The sequence below is a fragment of the Catharus ustulatus genome, chromosome W (assembly GCF_009819885.2).
Source record: "Catharus ustulatus isolate bCatUst1 chromosome W, bCatUst1.pri.v2, whole genome shotgun sequence".
In the NCBI taxonomy this organism is placed as follows: Eukaryota; Metazoa; Chordata; class Aves; order Passeriformes; family Turdidae; genus Catharus; species Catharus ustulatus.
The window spans coordinates 527,645-539,664 of record NC_046261.2 but is presented as its reverse complement, the minus strand read 5'-3'; the positions used below and the strand labels follow the sequence as shown (position 1 = coordinate 539,664).

General features: G+C 47.8%; 1 protein-coding gene across 1 annotated transcript in view; it reads right to left on the bottom strand.

The window, feature by feature from the left end:
• The window catches only part of LOC117005014 (histidine triad nucleotide-binding protein 1-like), a 48,309-nt gene extending 41,280 nt beyond the window's left edge, over window positions 1-7,029 (bottom strand). The window contains exons 1-2 of the mRNA XM_033076230.2: window positions 6,731-7,029; window positions 5,423-5,527 (exon numbers count right to left, since the gene is read on the bottom strand). Coding sequence (XP_032932121.1) covers window positions 5,423-5,476 — 54 coding nt within the window. The 5' untranslated portion in view covers window positions 5,477-5,527; window positions 6,731-7,029. The remainder of the gene's footprint in view (window positions 1-5,422; window positions 5,528-6,730) is intronic.
• Between the last annotated feature and the right edge of the window lie 4,991 nt (window positions 7,030-12,020).

The window sequence follows — 12,020 nt, the reverse complement described above, 5'->3', positions numbered from 1 at the left end:
CCAACCCAGACGTGCGAGCTGCGAGCCGAACTGCAGCCAAAACAAACCTCAAACACTGACAATGTGTCTTGGGTTACAATACAGGATGTGATCAAAGTATCTATTCTATCACCATCTGTTGTGACCAGGTGGGGCAGTGATCCTTATCTCCGTGGGGGATACTCTGTTTCTGGGCCATCCATTGAAACCAGTAGGGCATTGTTCCTTATCTTTGCAACCCCCCCATCCTTCCTCCAGGGAGTTATCTTCTGCTAATGGCCCATTGAGTCCCACTGTGTGACTGATAAAATTACTTTATCCCATTGAGAGTTGTTCCAGCCAGGGGGGAGAGCCAAGCCTTTCTTACCTAGATAAAAACTGAAATTCTAGGACACCGAGTAGGTCTTCCTCTACTGGACTCTAGAAAATAATGATTTTTCTCCACATCACTACTAGACCTCTGGAAGGAAACTGCACCTTCTACAAGACCACTGCTTCAACTAAACCACAGCTGTCACTGCAAGAAGACTGCGGCCACCATTTAATCGGACTGCTACCAACACCCTGCCTGACGGGGTGTCAGGTTGTGCTCTGACTTTGTCAGGGTTTGGAGTTTGTTTCTTTGTAGTACTGTATTTCTATTTAAATTTCCCCAGTAAAGAACTGTTATTCCTAATTCCCATATCTTTGCCTGAGAGCCCCTTGATTTCAAAATTATAATAATTTGGAGGGAGGGGGTTTACATTCTCCATTTCAAAGAGAGGCTCCTGACTATCTTAGCAGACACCTGTCCTCCAAACTAAGACACAAAGTCAGAGCACAACCTGACACCCTGTCAGGGTGACACCCGTCAGTCAGGGTGTTGGTAGCAGTCCCGTTAAATGGTGGCTACAGTCCTCCTGCAGTGAAAGATGTGGTTCAGTTGAAGCAGTGGTCTTTTAGAAGGGTGCAGTCTCCCTCCAAAGGTCCAGTGATGATATGGAAAAAAAGTTCAGTTTTCCTCTGGAGTCCAGGGAAAAGAGGGCGACTTGGTGTCCCAGAATTTCAGTTTTTATCTAGGTAAGAAAGGCTTGGCTCTCCCCCCTGGTTGGAGCAACTCTCAATGGGATAAAGTAATTTTATCAGTCACACAGTGGGACTCAATGGGCCATTAGCAGAAGATAACTCTCTGGAGGAAGGATGGGGGGGGTGCAAAGATAAGGAACAATGCCCTACTGGTTTCAATGGATGGCCCAGAAACAGAGTATCCCCCACGGAGATAAGGATCACTGCCCTACCTAGTCACAACAGATGATGATAGAATAGATACTTAGATCACATCCTGTATTGTAACCCAAGACAGCACAGTTGGCGTGATTGTTACTAATTCATTACTTTGTTGCGCGCGGATCCTCGCTGCAAAAAAAACCTGCGCCGTACAGTCTGTTGTTCCTTATAGTAGTGAAATGACTCTAATTCCCTGAGGCATCGGCTACCTTGCTCCATCATGTTCCACCGTCCTTGCTGCACATGGAGATCCTCCTTACAAAGGTATCTTTTCCTCTCACTTGACAGCAGTTGCCGCCACAGGTTGACAGTTTCCTGCATTTTCCTGATGCCACGGTCAATAATCACACCCCAGAACATGGATCCCAGTTGCCTGGCTTCACTACCATCGAGAATTGTATCGTTAGCCATGGCATCCCAGATTTGGAGCACTCAGGTCAATACGAACTCATTTGCCTCGCGTGTGAACTCTACGCAGCTCAAGCAGCTTGCCCAGGGATAGGGATCGAGTGATGTTTTCCGGCTCTGTCTCTTCTGCTGGATGTGAAGGTCTTGCCCTTTCCTCGTCATTTACTATGCAGATTTTCTTTTCGGAACAAGGGCGGCTGCTACATGCACAGGTTGTCCCTTTGGTGCAGCAAATGGTTTGCGTGCATAGGTTGCCTGTTCATTTGTTTCCTTTTCCCTCTGGCTCAGACGTGCTTTGTGTGGACATGGTTTCTGTTGATTTGCTTCTTTCCTGCTCCTGAAAGCATTGTACCATACCAAGCAGTGTCGGCTAAGCAATGGACAGGGCCCAGCATGTTGCTGTGAGTTGTCCATCTCTGGAGCTGTCAGAGTCTTTTCGCTTCACATAACTTGTTATTTTAACAGGGTCCTGCAGTTGTTCAGAGGTGAACTTCCAGATCATTGGAGGAGAGAAGTCTACCAAATACTGGCCCATCTCCTTTGACTTCCCATGCCACTCAGGATTATCTACTCCCAGGGCAGGCCTCCAGACAAACTCCCCAGAAACCTCTGTCCTGACTCTAAGCATGGCGTAGACAGTGCAAGATGTATAGAGAAAACTTAGCAGAACTAACAAGAAGATTATGCTGTCCTTAACATCTAGAGGCAACTCAACATTCCCAAAACTGTTGCAGCAGGTCTGAAGGGCTGGGAAAAAACATTCTCTCCTCTTCACCCCACAGGCTCAATGCCTTCTATTGTTCAAATCCTGTACTGCATTAGTGCATAACACTGAACTCCATGTAAAGTGCTAGACAACTGTTTTCACATTTTGGTCAGACAAAACAATCCCTCTAGGCCTCAGATCCAAGGACACCCTACAGCCTCAGGCCCCGGAAAGTTTAAACAAAAGTGAATTGGCGGGGAGCAAACTGGGGGCATATGACTTCATTACCTGAAGCTGTAATTGGAGGATTAACCCCTGATATGTCAATGGACCAAACTTATATCTGCCTGCAAAACTCGTGACCATCGTCCATCTTGGCTGTAGCCTCTGAGGTTTCTGACTGCCCAAGGTGTACCTCTTGAAGGCCTGTAATAAATACCTACTTTTATTCTCTTAACCTTGTCTAGCCTCTGTTCCAGGTAGCCACTCCAATGCATCGGGCCAGGTGCGATTATTAATGAGGCCTCAGAGGTAGCAGCCCAGACTAGAACAGGCAAACAAGACTGAATACACATTCCAAAGCAAACCAATTGCCTCTGATGTCAGCATTCCATAAACGCAGTAAAATCAGCAAAGCAGTTTTGATTGCTCTCCTGATCGTAAAGAGAGCATCATAATGGGCAAATACTTCCCCCTATGCAGAAATATGTACAGCGTACAACATGCACGTGAATACACCCAGAAACATGATGGTCAGGAAAGTTTCTATACCCCAATACACTAATGCTTTAGAACAAAACTTTAATTCCGACCTCTCTCAGGCCTTACACTGGATGCTAAAAGATGTGCTGGCTTAAAAGTAAACCGGCAGGAGAAATGAATCCCAGTCAACTACCTCAACAGACATTACAGGTCGGAGTTACAATTTACTAGAGATTACAAAAAACACAATGATACAAAGAAAACTGGTTTTAACTCACAATATCGGAGTATAAATTGGCACGATGTTCGTAAGTTGATGGTCACAGTGCTGCTGAAATTCTGGTCCTCCTTCGAATCTGTCGAGTGGTGGCACCCACAGTCCCCAAACCCAAAGATTATATAGGCTCAGGTTCAGGCGGGAGTGCTCAATACCTCCCCCAGGACAGGGAGTTTCACAGTGGAGGAAGGTAATACTGTGAGACATGGGATATTTAGAGTCTTTGATGGTCAAAGTCACTGCAGCTGCCCATGATTCTAGTACCATTGATTCCATTATAGCCCATTAGCCGAGATGACCCCTCAGGCAGGGTGGGAATGTGCTGGTGCTTCCCAAGTAGGGAGTTATCAGGGCTGAGTCCTTTGCGTGAACAAAAAGAAACACTACCCTGCGTTGCAGGTGTTTGCCTCTTCTCCCTTATCTCATTTAACACCCAGCTTATAGGCTGAGGTGTCTGCTGTACAGTAGGCAGCTACTGCAAGTGATCCATCATTAGCAGTTCAACAGGAATTACACAGAATGTGGTACAACACACAGTTTGCTTACCTGCTCATAGTGCTAAACTCGCACTCTACTCCTGTAACCAGGACTCCCAGGTCCAACAAAAGGCGGATGCTTCCAAAACAGTGCACCATGGTGAAACCACCCTTGGAAAGCATGCATGTAGCCTCACACAGAGTAGCTTCTTCAGTTTTAGCAGCAGCCTCCATGGGCTTTCTCTACGTTGGCGTACCACTGCCAAAGAGCTAAGTCTTTGCTTCCTACAAGACGCAAGAGACTGCTAAGTGCTTTGAGCATCACATTTCAAACAAACATGCAAATCACTATCTCTGAAACGCTGTTATCTGGCTGAAACATTCCACATACTTCCAGTACAAGGAGACACCCCTTGAACTTGCAGAACTACTTCCCCTCAGTAAGACGCGCAAGGCCGAGGTGATATCCCCATGACAAATCTTTATTGTGCAACTGCTGCTCAAAGCTTTTATTACCTTCCACAGACACACAGAAAAAAAAAAAAATTACTCATCAAAAGCTGCTAGATTGATGGGCAACAGATGAAATCCATTCAGTGGAGATTTGCACACGTGCAGCAACTCTTGCGGTGCCAAAATCTTAGTCAGGCGGCCAGCCCAACTGATAGCCACCCAGAACGGGTAGATGTATGCGACAGACAGACTGCCCACCCTCGGGCCCTTCATCCACAACCATCCGGAATCCATTGGTCAGGCTCAGGTGAGCAACACACATCTCGCCAACAATCATTACATGCCCAAGAAGCTGGAGAAGGAAGTACAAACCCATAAATAAGTAAAATTAAAAGAAAAAAGCAACACAAAGAGGGGAGAGGGCAGGAAGGGAAGGAATGAGAGTAGAGAACCACCCAGAGAAAGCAGCTAGCCAGTTCCTAGCAATTCAACCTTTGCATGTCAAAGTAATGTCCGTCCAACTGCTGGCAACTGAAGCTTTCCAAACAAAGCTACCAAGGCCAACCATGCACGCTATAGGGGCAAAAGAGAGCTTGGCAATTTTTCTCAAGTTAGACAGCAAAGGACTACAAAACAGCCACAGAAACTGACTTTGTCTCCAGGTTAAAGCCCCCATTGTGTCTTTAGGCAACATAACCAATCCTGGTGGAAAATAAACTTTAGGCTGCCTTTTGCATAGGTTTACAAAGCCTTGAACTTGACTTTCGTAGATAAAAGCAAAACATCCAGCATCTCTCAACCACCTTTGTCCTTCCTTGCCCCTTACCTGCCAAAAACCCCAAGCCCTCTTCTCCATGCTAGAAGTACTACTACTCTTACTCTAAACCACAAGACGCACCAGACTGTGCTCCAAAACACCACTGCATTTTGCACCAGAAGTACATGCACAGGGACCAGCACTGCTTTATAGCACTGCTTTTAGTCACAAAACCTCAACTCCATTACAAGGTAGAGGCAAAAGATCATAGCGCCAGAAAACCCAAAGTAGCCTAATGTGCCCTGCCAAGATGGAAAGGGGGGATGGGAAAGAGTCTAGTAAATGAGGAACTACCTACAGGTACAGTTTAGCTTACAGAATACTCCCACAGTACTTACACATTCACCAGAATCTCCTGCTTCAGACAACTCGATAATTGGCTCCTCAGGCATGACTAGGAAAAGCGTCCTGTCTAGGGGCAAAAGATCACGGAACGCACCGCACTGCAGGAAGAGTAAACAGTTAAAACATAACTGGCTTCAGAGAAAAGTAAGAGCTTATGCAAACCCATCTGCCCCGCTGAACTCCTACAGAAGCAGATTACCACATACCCCAAACGCAAGCTAGAACATTGTTTTTTCTTGCATGAATATAACGCCTTCTATACACAAAATACAATCTATTTACAGAGCCCCCTCCAGAAGCGGGATTCCTCATGCAAGACGATGGGGGAAGGAGAGAGGCCACTACTTGCAATTAAAAACCTCCAGTAAGTTTTAGTTCGGGTTGATTCTTTCCTAAGCAGATTTTCTATTGGATGTGGTCCATGCAGAGACTGGAGACAAATGGCTTAACTGAATCATCAAAGAGTTTAGTGAAGTGGAAGAGCAGCGGCCATTCATTTCCCACAGGACAGGGAGCTCAAGTATTGAACAAACTATAATCACGGGAAGCCTGCAAGTGCCTTCTAAAGCAGAAGGAATGCCTAACTGCTAACTTTCAGCATTTTAATAACTAAATCATATGGCATATTACCTTAAACTTAACATCGCAAAGGAAACGGCTGCATTGTTTTTCCCCCCTCCAGTCTAAGCAGCTCACTCCAGTTTACAGTACCAACACTCGTGACCCTCGCAAGCACGCTATTATCGCGGTCTCAATTTCCCACAGAAACAAGTTCGGAAAAGCTATTGCAGCCTCCAGGATGACCACTGTGAATTTTTTTTTTTTTTTTTTTTTTTTTTAAACCAGAGAAAGCCGTATTTCCTTGCCCTAATAATCCAGTTTGAGGGTTCAGAAGCAAAGCCTAACACAGCGAAGCTGCGAAACCTCTTCGATGCTCTTAGGAGACACATTGACACCAAGGTTCCAGCCCAGGTCATTGTCTACGCGCGCACACGACACAGCAGGGTAGGATACGAGGCAAGTCCGGACAGCACCAGCAACCCAGAACGCCCGCAGCAGCCGGAGGGCTGGAGGAGCGGCACAGAACAAGCTTAGGGGATGGTGCAGCAGAGAGCGCCATAAGCCAGAGAGGCCCCGTGCGTCCCCCGTCTCTGCACCCACCCGCAGCAGCAGCGTCGCCGCACGCCCTGCTACACGCCCGGGTACCGAGCAGCGGGTGTCCTCGGCTCGGATGCCCGCGAGCGCGGTATGAGGGGAAGGGGGAGGAATAGGAACCGCGCACAGAGCAAAGCCACGGCTACCTCCTAGTCTTTGTCGCTGACGATACCACAGAAACGCCTCGCCGATAATCTTTCCGAAGACAGTAGTGGCACCACCAGGGCGAGAGGCCAGCACCCCGATACTCTCGTCAGCCAAGGACAACGCCCGCTCCGACACTTCCTCCGCTATGCCGGGCCCTTCCTGGCGCCCATTGGGCCGACGGATCGTAGCCCGTGTCTCGATTTGCAGTCTAGCCTGTCGTTTTCGCTTTCCTCCGCCCCCTTGGCGGGTCCGTCTTTGTCGATCTGGTGCCCGCGGGGCGCGGAGGGATCTGCCCCGTGTAGTGCTGCGACCCTGAGGGCGGCCTACGAGGTCGCAGAAGAGGCTGTTAGTAGCTACAAGTACTATTTGTTGTTATTTGTAACCGCATCAAGTTCACCGCAACAGGTGCCTGTGCCTTTTTGGTGCTGCTCCCTCCAGTCAAATGACTGCTTGGCCAGGGCAGTGCAGGCCTGGCCTTAACTTCTCAGGACATTTTGAAAAACCAACAGAAGTTGCTCTACACTGTTTGCTGAATGCCCCACTTCCATAGTAGATAGTTCTAAGCTGCACGTGTCCTGGAAGCAAATAAAATACAAAGCGTAACTTTGGCACTCCTGGCTTGAGGGGCTAAACACAGTAGGATTTGGGCTAAGCTGGGTAGGAGGCTTTTAGAAAAACAGGCAGTGCCCTCAAAGCTGCCCAACGGTGGTCGTTGGTGCCCTGCACCTCCGGGGACAGTGAGCACCTTGAATGGTGCACACGATTGTCTTGTAACATATATAAACCCTGCTTTCCTCTATATCGGGCTGAGGATATCCTTGGCCGCCTTTGCGGCAAGAGCACATTGTCCTATTTTGTAAAGCTGCTTTCCAGCCGATCGGCCTCCAGCATGTACTGACTGGTGCCTCCCCAGGTCCAGGACTTATGTATCCACAGGTTCCTCGGGTGGTCTCAAAAGAGATCGTTTCCTATGATGGAAGGGACTTTGTTCCCCAAGTCCCTGCACTGAGGTTCAGGGTTTTGAGAGGTGTGGGACTACTGCCAGTGAAAACAAAGGAAAATAAATCGCTGAGTACCACAGCCTTCTCCATGTTGCTGGCCACTAGACCTCCTGGCTCATTTGGCAGCAAGGGCGGCTGGGGGGGGGTGGGAGGGCAGGGCATGAGGGTTGCATCCGCTTTCTTTGGTCTTATTTTCTGACCAACGCACCCATGGAAGCCCATCTTATGATTCTTTACATCCACTGCCATATTCAGCTCCAGCTTTGCCTCAGCTTTTCTGAACCAATCCCTACAGACCTGGGTGGCATCTTTAGATTCTCTCCAGAATGCACGTCCCTGCTTCCACTACCTATGCATTTCCACTTTGGGCTTCAGCTCAACCAGAAGAGAAGGCTGTTACTCAGCCACGCTCATCTCTTGCCTAACTTGCCTGATTTCTTACAGTGAACTCATCCTCTTAATCAGGTGGCCTATAGTAGATAGGCATGGAAATCCTGCCTGTGTAGCCAGATTCCATGCTTCCTGTCAAACTCCTCTTTTAAAACTTACTTGCCCAAGGAGATGCTTCGGTTAGGCACACTTGCAGCTCTGACATCCACCGCTGCCTTTGGGTTCTAAGGGGGACTTCCAGGTACTGGAGCTCTTGCCCTGCCCTTTGCTCATTGACCCTGTCCATCACTCCCGCGCGGGGCTGCTGATTATTCTCTCCCTCTCTCTCATCGCACCCTCACTTTTAAAGTCCTCCTAATGAGGTCAGCTATCCTACTGGCAAAAATATATTTGCCCCGCTTTTCTGGTTGTGCATTGAAGTCACCTAGCAGGAGAGCACACACACATACACACAGAGGTTTTTCTCTACGAGAACTTCCTCTGTGAGTTGATGGGACCAATTGGAGGCTGTTTTGGTTGTTGACAGTGTGGTAAACCAATTGGAGAACTTAATTCGATCCGTGACTCCCATTTTGAAACAAGCAAACTCCGGAAAGAAACTCTCTTTCTTTTCTGGTCTTTTCACCAGCTAATAGCGGCGCAGCCCGGGCCTCTCTGCCTGTACGACCTGGGCGGGCAGGGGTGGGCTTGGGAAAGCCGCCAGGCCCGTTCTCGACCAGGGGCCCTGATGGTCAGGGGGGAAGAGAGGCAGAGAAGCCCTTTGCTAAGATCCTAGCCCTGCCATCCCCGGCGTGGCCACAGCTAAACAGGGCCGTGCCTTGCCGCCGGCTCCGAGCAGCCGAGCAGCCTTGGGGAGGCGGAGTCCCCCCCAGCGTGGCTTGAGATGCTGGCACGGCTCCAGCATGGCCTGGCCCAGCCCCCTTCACCTTCTGTGTGAAATTTAAACCCTTCCAATGCTCGGATAAGACTTGCAGACCTCCTATCCTCCCTTGAATGAGAGGAAATAAAGCAGAAAGTATACACCAAAGTCAGTGAAGTAGGAGCCAAGTTTCCAGACGGGAGGAGATCGAGGAGACGCCGTGAAAGTTGGCTGAAAAATCTTTTTGTAAGCTATGGGGTGGACTGTACTGCACTGAAGATTCCTATAAATAGTGGAGAAAACATGGGGGGGTTGAAGTGTTTGAGAACAAGATCCTTTGCCTCGAGGGAAAAGGGGAACATCTGTTCTGGAGAATGAGGTATGAACAGAGAAATTTGAGGAAAAAGAGATGAAGAGAACTTTTGCTTTTGAATAGCTTACCCTTAAAAGCAATACCCCATGAGTTTGACATGGCCTACAAACACAACTCTGGGAAGGCTGTGAAGATGGGAGGAGTTTCACAATTTGCAGACATTTCCCGGGCGATGCGAATCATGAAAGTGAAGACACAAGAGAAATTAATTTTTCTCTTGGAAAAAATCCCTATAGCCAAACAAGAAGAAACTCCTCTCCCTGAAGTGAATTGAAACGATTATTTAAGTGAAGGACTGACTGAAGTATGCTGTTTTTAAGAAATGTGGGGAGGGGGGAGGAGGGAGGGGTCTGAAAATCTTATTCTGAATTTCCTATTTTCTCTGTGTTGTTCAGAAAGTTCTTCTTTTTACCCTTTTAAGTTTTAGGCCTGCCTTGTTTTGGCTCCTAATCCTATCTCACAACAGAAATTGAATACATTAAAATTGGCAAACCTAAACTAAACCAAGACACCCACTTAGTGAGGAGGAGCTCCGCTCTCCCAAGCAGACGCTGATCCAAAAACAGGGTCCCATGCTCATAGAACCCAGAACGCTGTTGCAAGCACCAGCTCCGCAGCCAATTATTTACTCCCATTATCAGTGCCCTTATCCTACACCAGCTGGACGGCATCAAAAGCATCTATGGTGGGTTGACCGTGGCTGGATTCCAGGTGCCCACAGAGCTGCTCTATCACTCCCCCTTCTCAGCTTGGCATAGAGAGAAAATAAGATGGAAAACAACTCACAGGGTGAGACAAGGCAGTTTGCTAAAGGAAAAGAGAAAGTTTTTGCACAAAAAAGCAAACAGGAAAAACAAATAATTATATATCCCCTGGTTGCCATCAGCAACCACTGTCCGACCACTTTCCAAGAAGCAGGGCTTCAGCACGCGTAGGGGTCGCTCCTAAAGGCAAACGTTGTAAGTAACAAATGTGCCCCCTTCCCCCTCCTTAACTTAGCTTTTATTTCTGAGCTGAAGTCATATGGTACAGAATAGCCCACTGGTCAGTTTGGGTCACCTGGTCCAGTGGTGTCTCCTCCCAGGATGTTGCCCAGACAACTGATGCTGGGGCAGAATGTTGGAGAGACAGCACTGATGCTGTGCCAACATTGTTCAGTAGTAGTCAAAACACCGGTGTGTTATCAACACCTTTCTAGCTACCAATGCAAAGCACAGTGTGGGAAAATGACCGGGGACCCTGTGGACTGGTAACTGGGGATTCAATTAGAGGAAACTTAGGAGTTATATTAACATCCTTACAGGAGTTATAACAGTACAGGAATTACAGGGCAAATCACAGTTGCGGCTCCCTGGATGGAATGCAGTTGGCATGACTTCAAACCTATTCCGTGATGATTCCCCAAACACACACACCTTCTGGGAGGGACGGGAAGGAAGGTGGAGTGGCACGAAGGCCACGCTCTGCAGAAATCCTTGCAGGGAAGGGAACTCAATGGTGCTTTGCAGCTGATAAACCACACACCACCTGGCAACCAGGGGAGGGAGGTAGGGGAAGATGTATGTCTTACTGCTGAGCCAGCAACTGTGCTGAAATCACTCTCTTTAGATGTACTAGCTTCATTAAAGCCTAATAATAATATTAACGCACACCTCCATCCCAAAGTTACCCACCTCCAAAGTGCGACCACCTCTCACTGGGCATGCGCTCTATATTCTTTTTGACTGTATCTTCAAAAGCAAAGCAAGAGAATTTTACACCAATCAGGAAGGATGGTATGTATGACTAGAGTCACTCAAGCTCCACGTAAGCACACAGAAATAGTATAAAAATAAGTCGAGGATGGGGAAAAGTTAAAGACTCCATCGTAGTTGCTAGGATGAGTTGATGGGATGAACCTGTCTTCTTCCCCTCAGAGATGCCTACTGGATAAGAATCATACTCAACGCATGCTGAACATTTTCTTGGGGATTAGAGCTTGTCTGTATGTTCCATCAAATATATTTTTGCAGTCAGACACTGTCACGGACAATCTTCGAACCCTAACCAGTCACAATTTATATTAATAAAGAGTGTTATTCCATAAACTGTTAGTGTGAATCCTTGGCAGATGCTACCAGTCGCCAGTAGCAGGTAACACAATGGCTAAAGGGAAAGACCTGCTGAGAGCTGCTATGGGGAAATGAACTGCATCTTAGCAACACCCAAACCAGCATCATTGGGGCCTGATTCTCAGCTGTCCTTTGCTGCTGAAATTGCAGTTATAGAAGACGGATTGGTACCTGCCCTTCACTCAAATCAACATCCAGCCCTTAATTAATTTTCCCATTCCTAAAATCTCTAAACCACCAACCTCCTTCTACAAGGAAGAATACGCCATTTAAACTTTATGATTTCAGACCTTGGCTGTCTGCCAGTAGCCCAACCTGCTGTTTTCTCATCACCCCTCCTCAATAGGACAGGAGGAGAAAAGAGGATGGAAAAGCTCCTTCAGGACATAGCTACCTGGCAGATCTAAGGGCAGCAGGGAAACACCCGCCCCAGACAGCGCTTCACCCTTTCTTAAAAATGCTTACACAGGTGTGCCACCAGCTTTGCTGAGTTGCTCAGCTTTGGCTCTTGGGGAGTAGGGTGCCTAGCTGGTAAAAACTAGCTGTGTCTAGGAC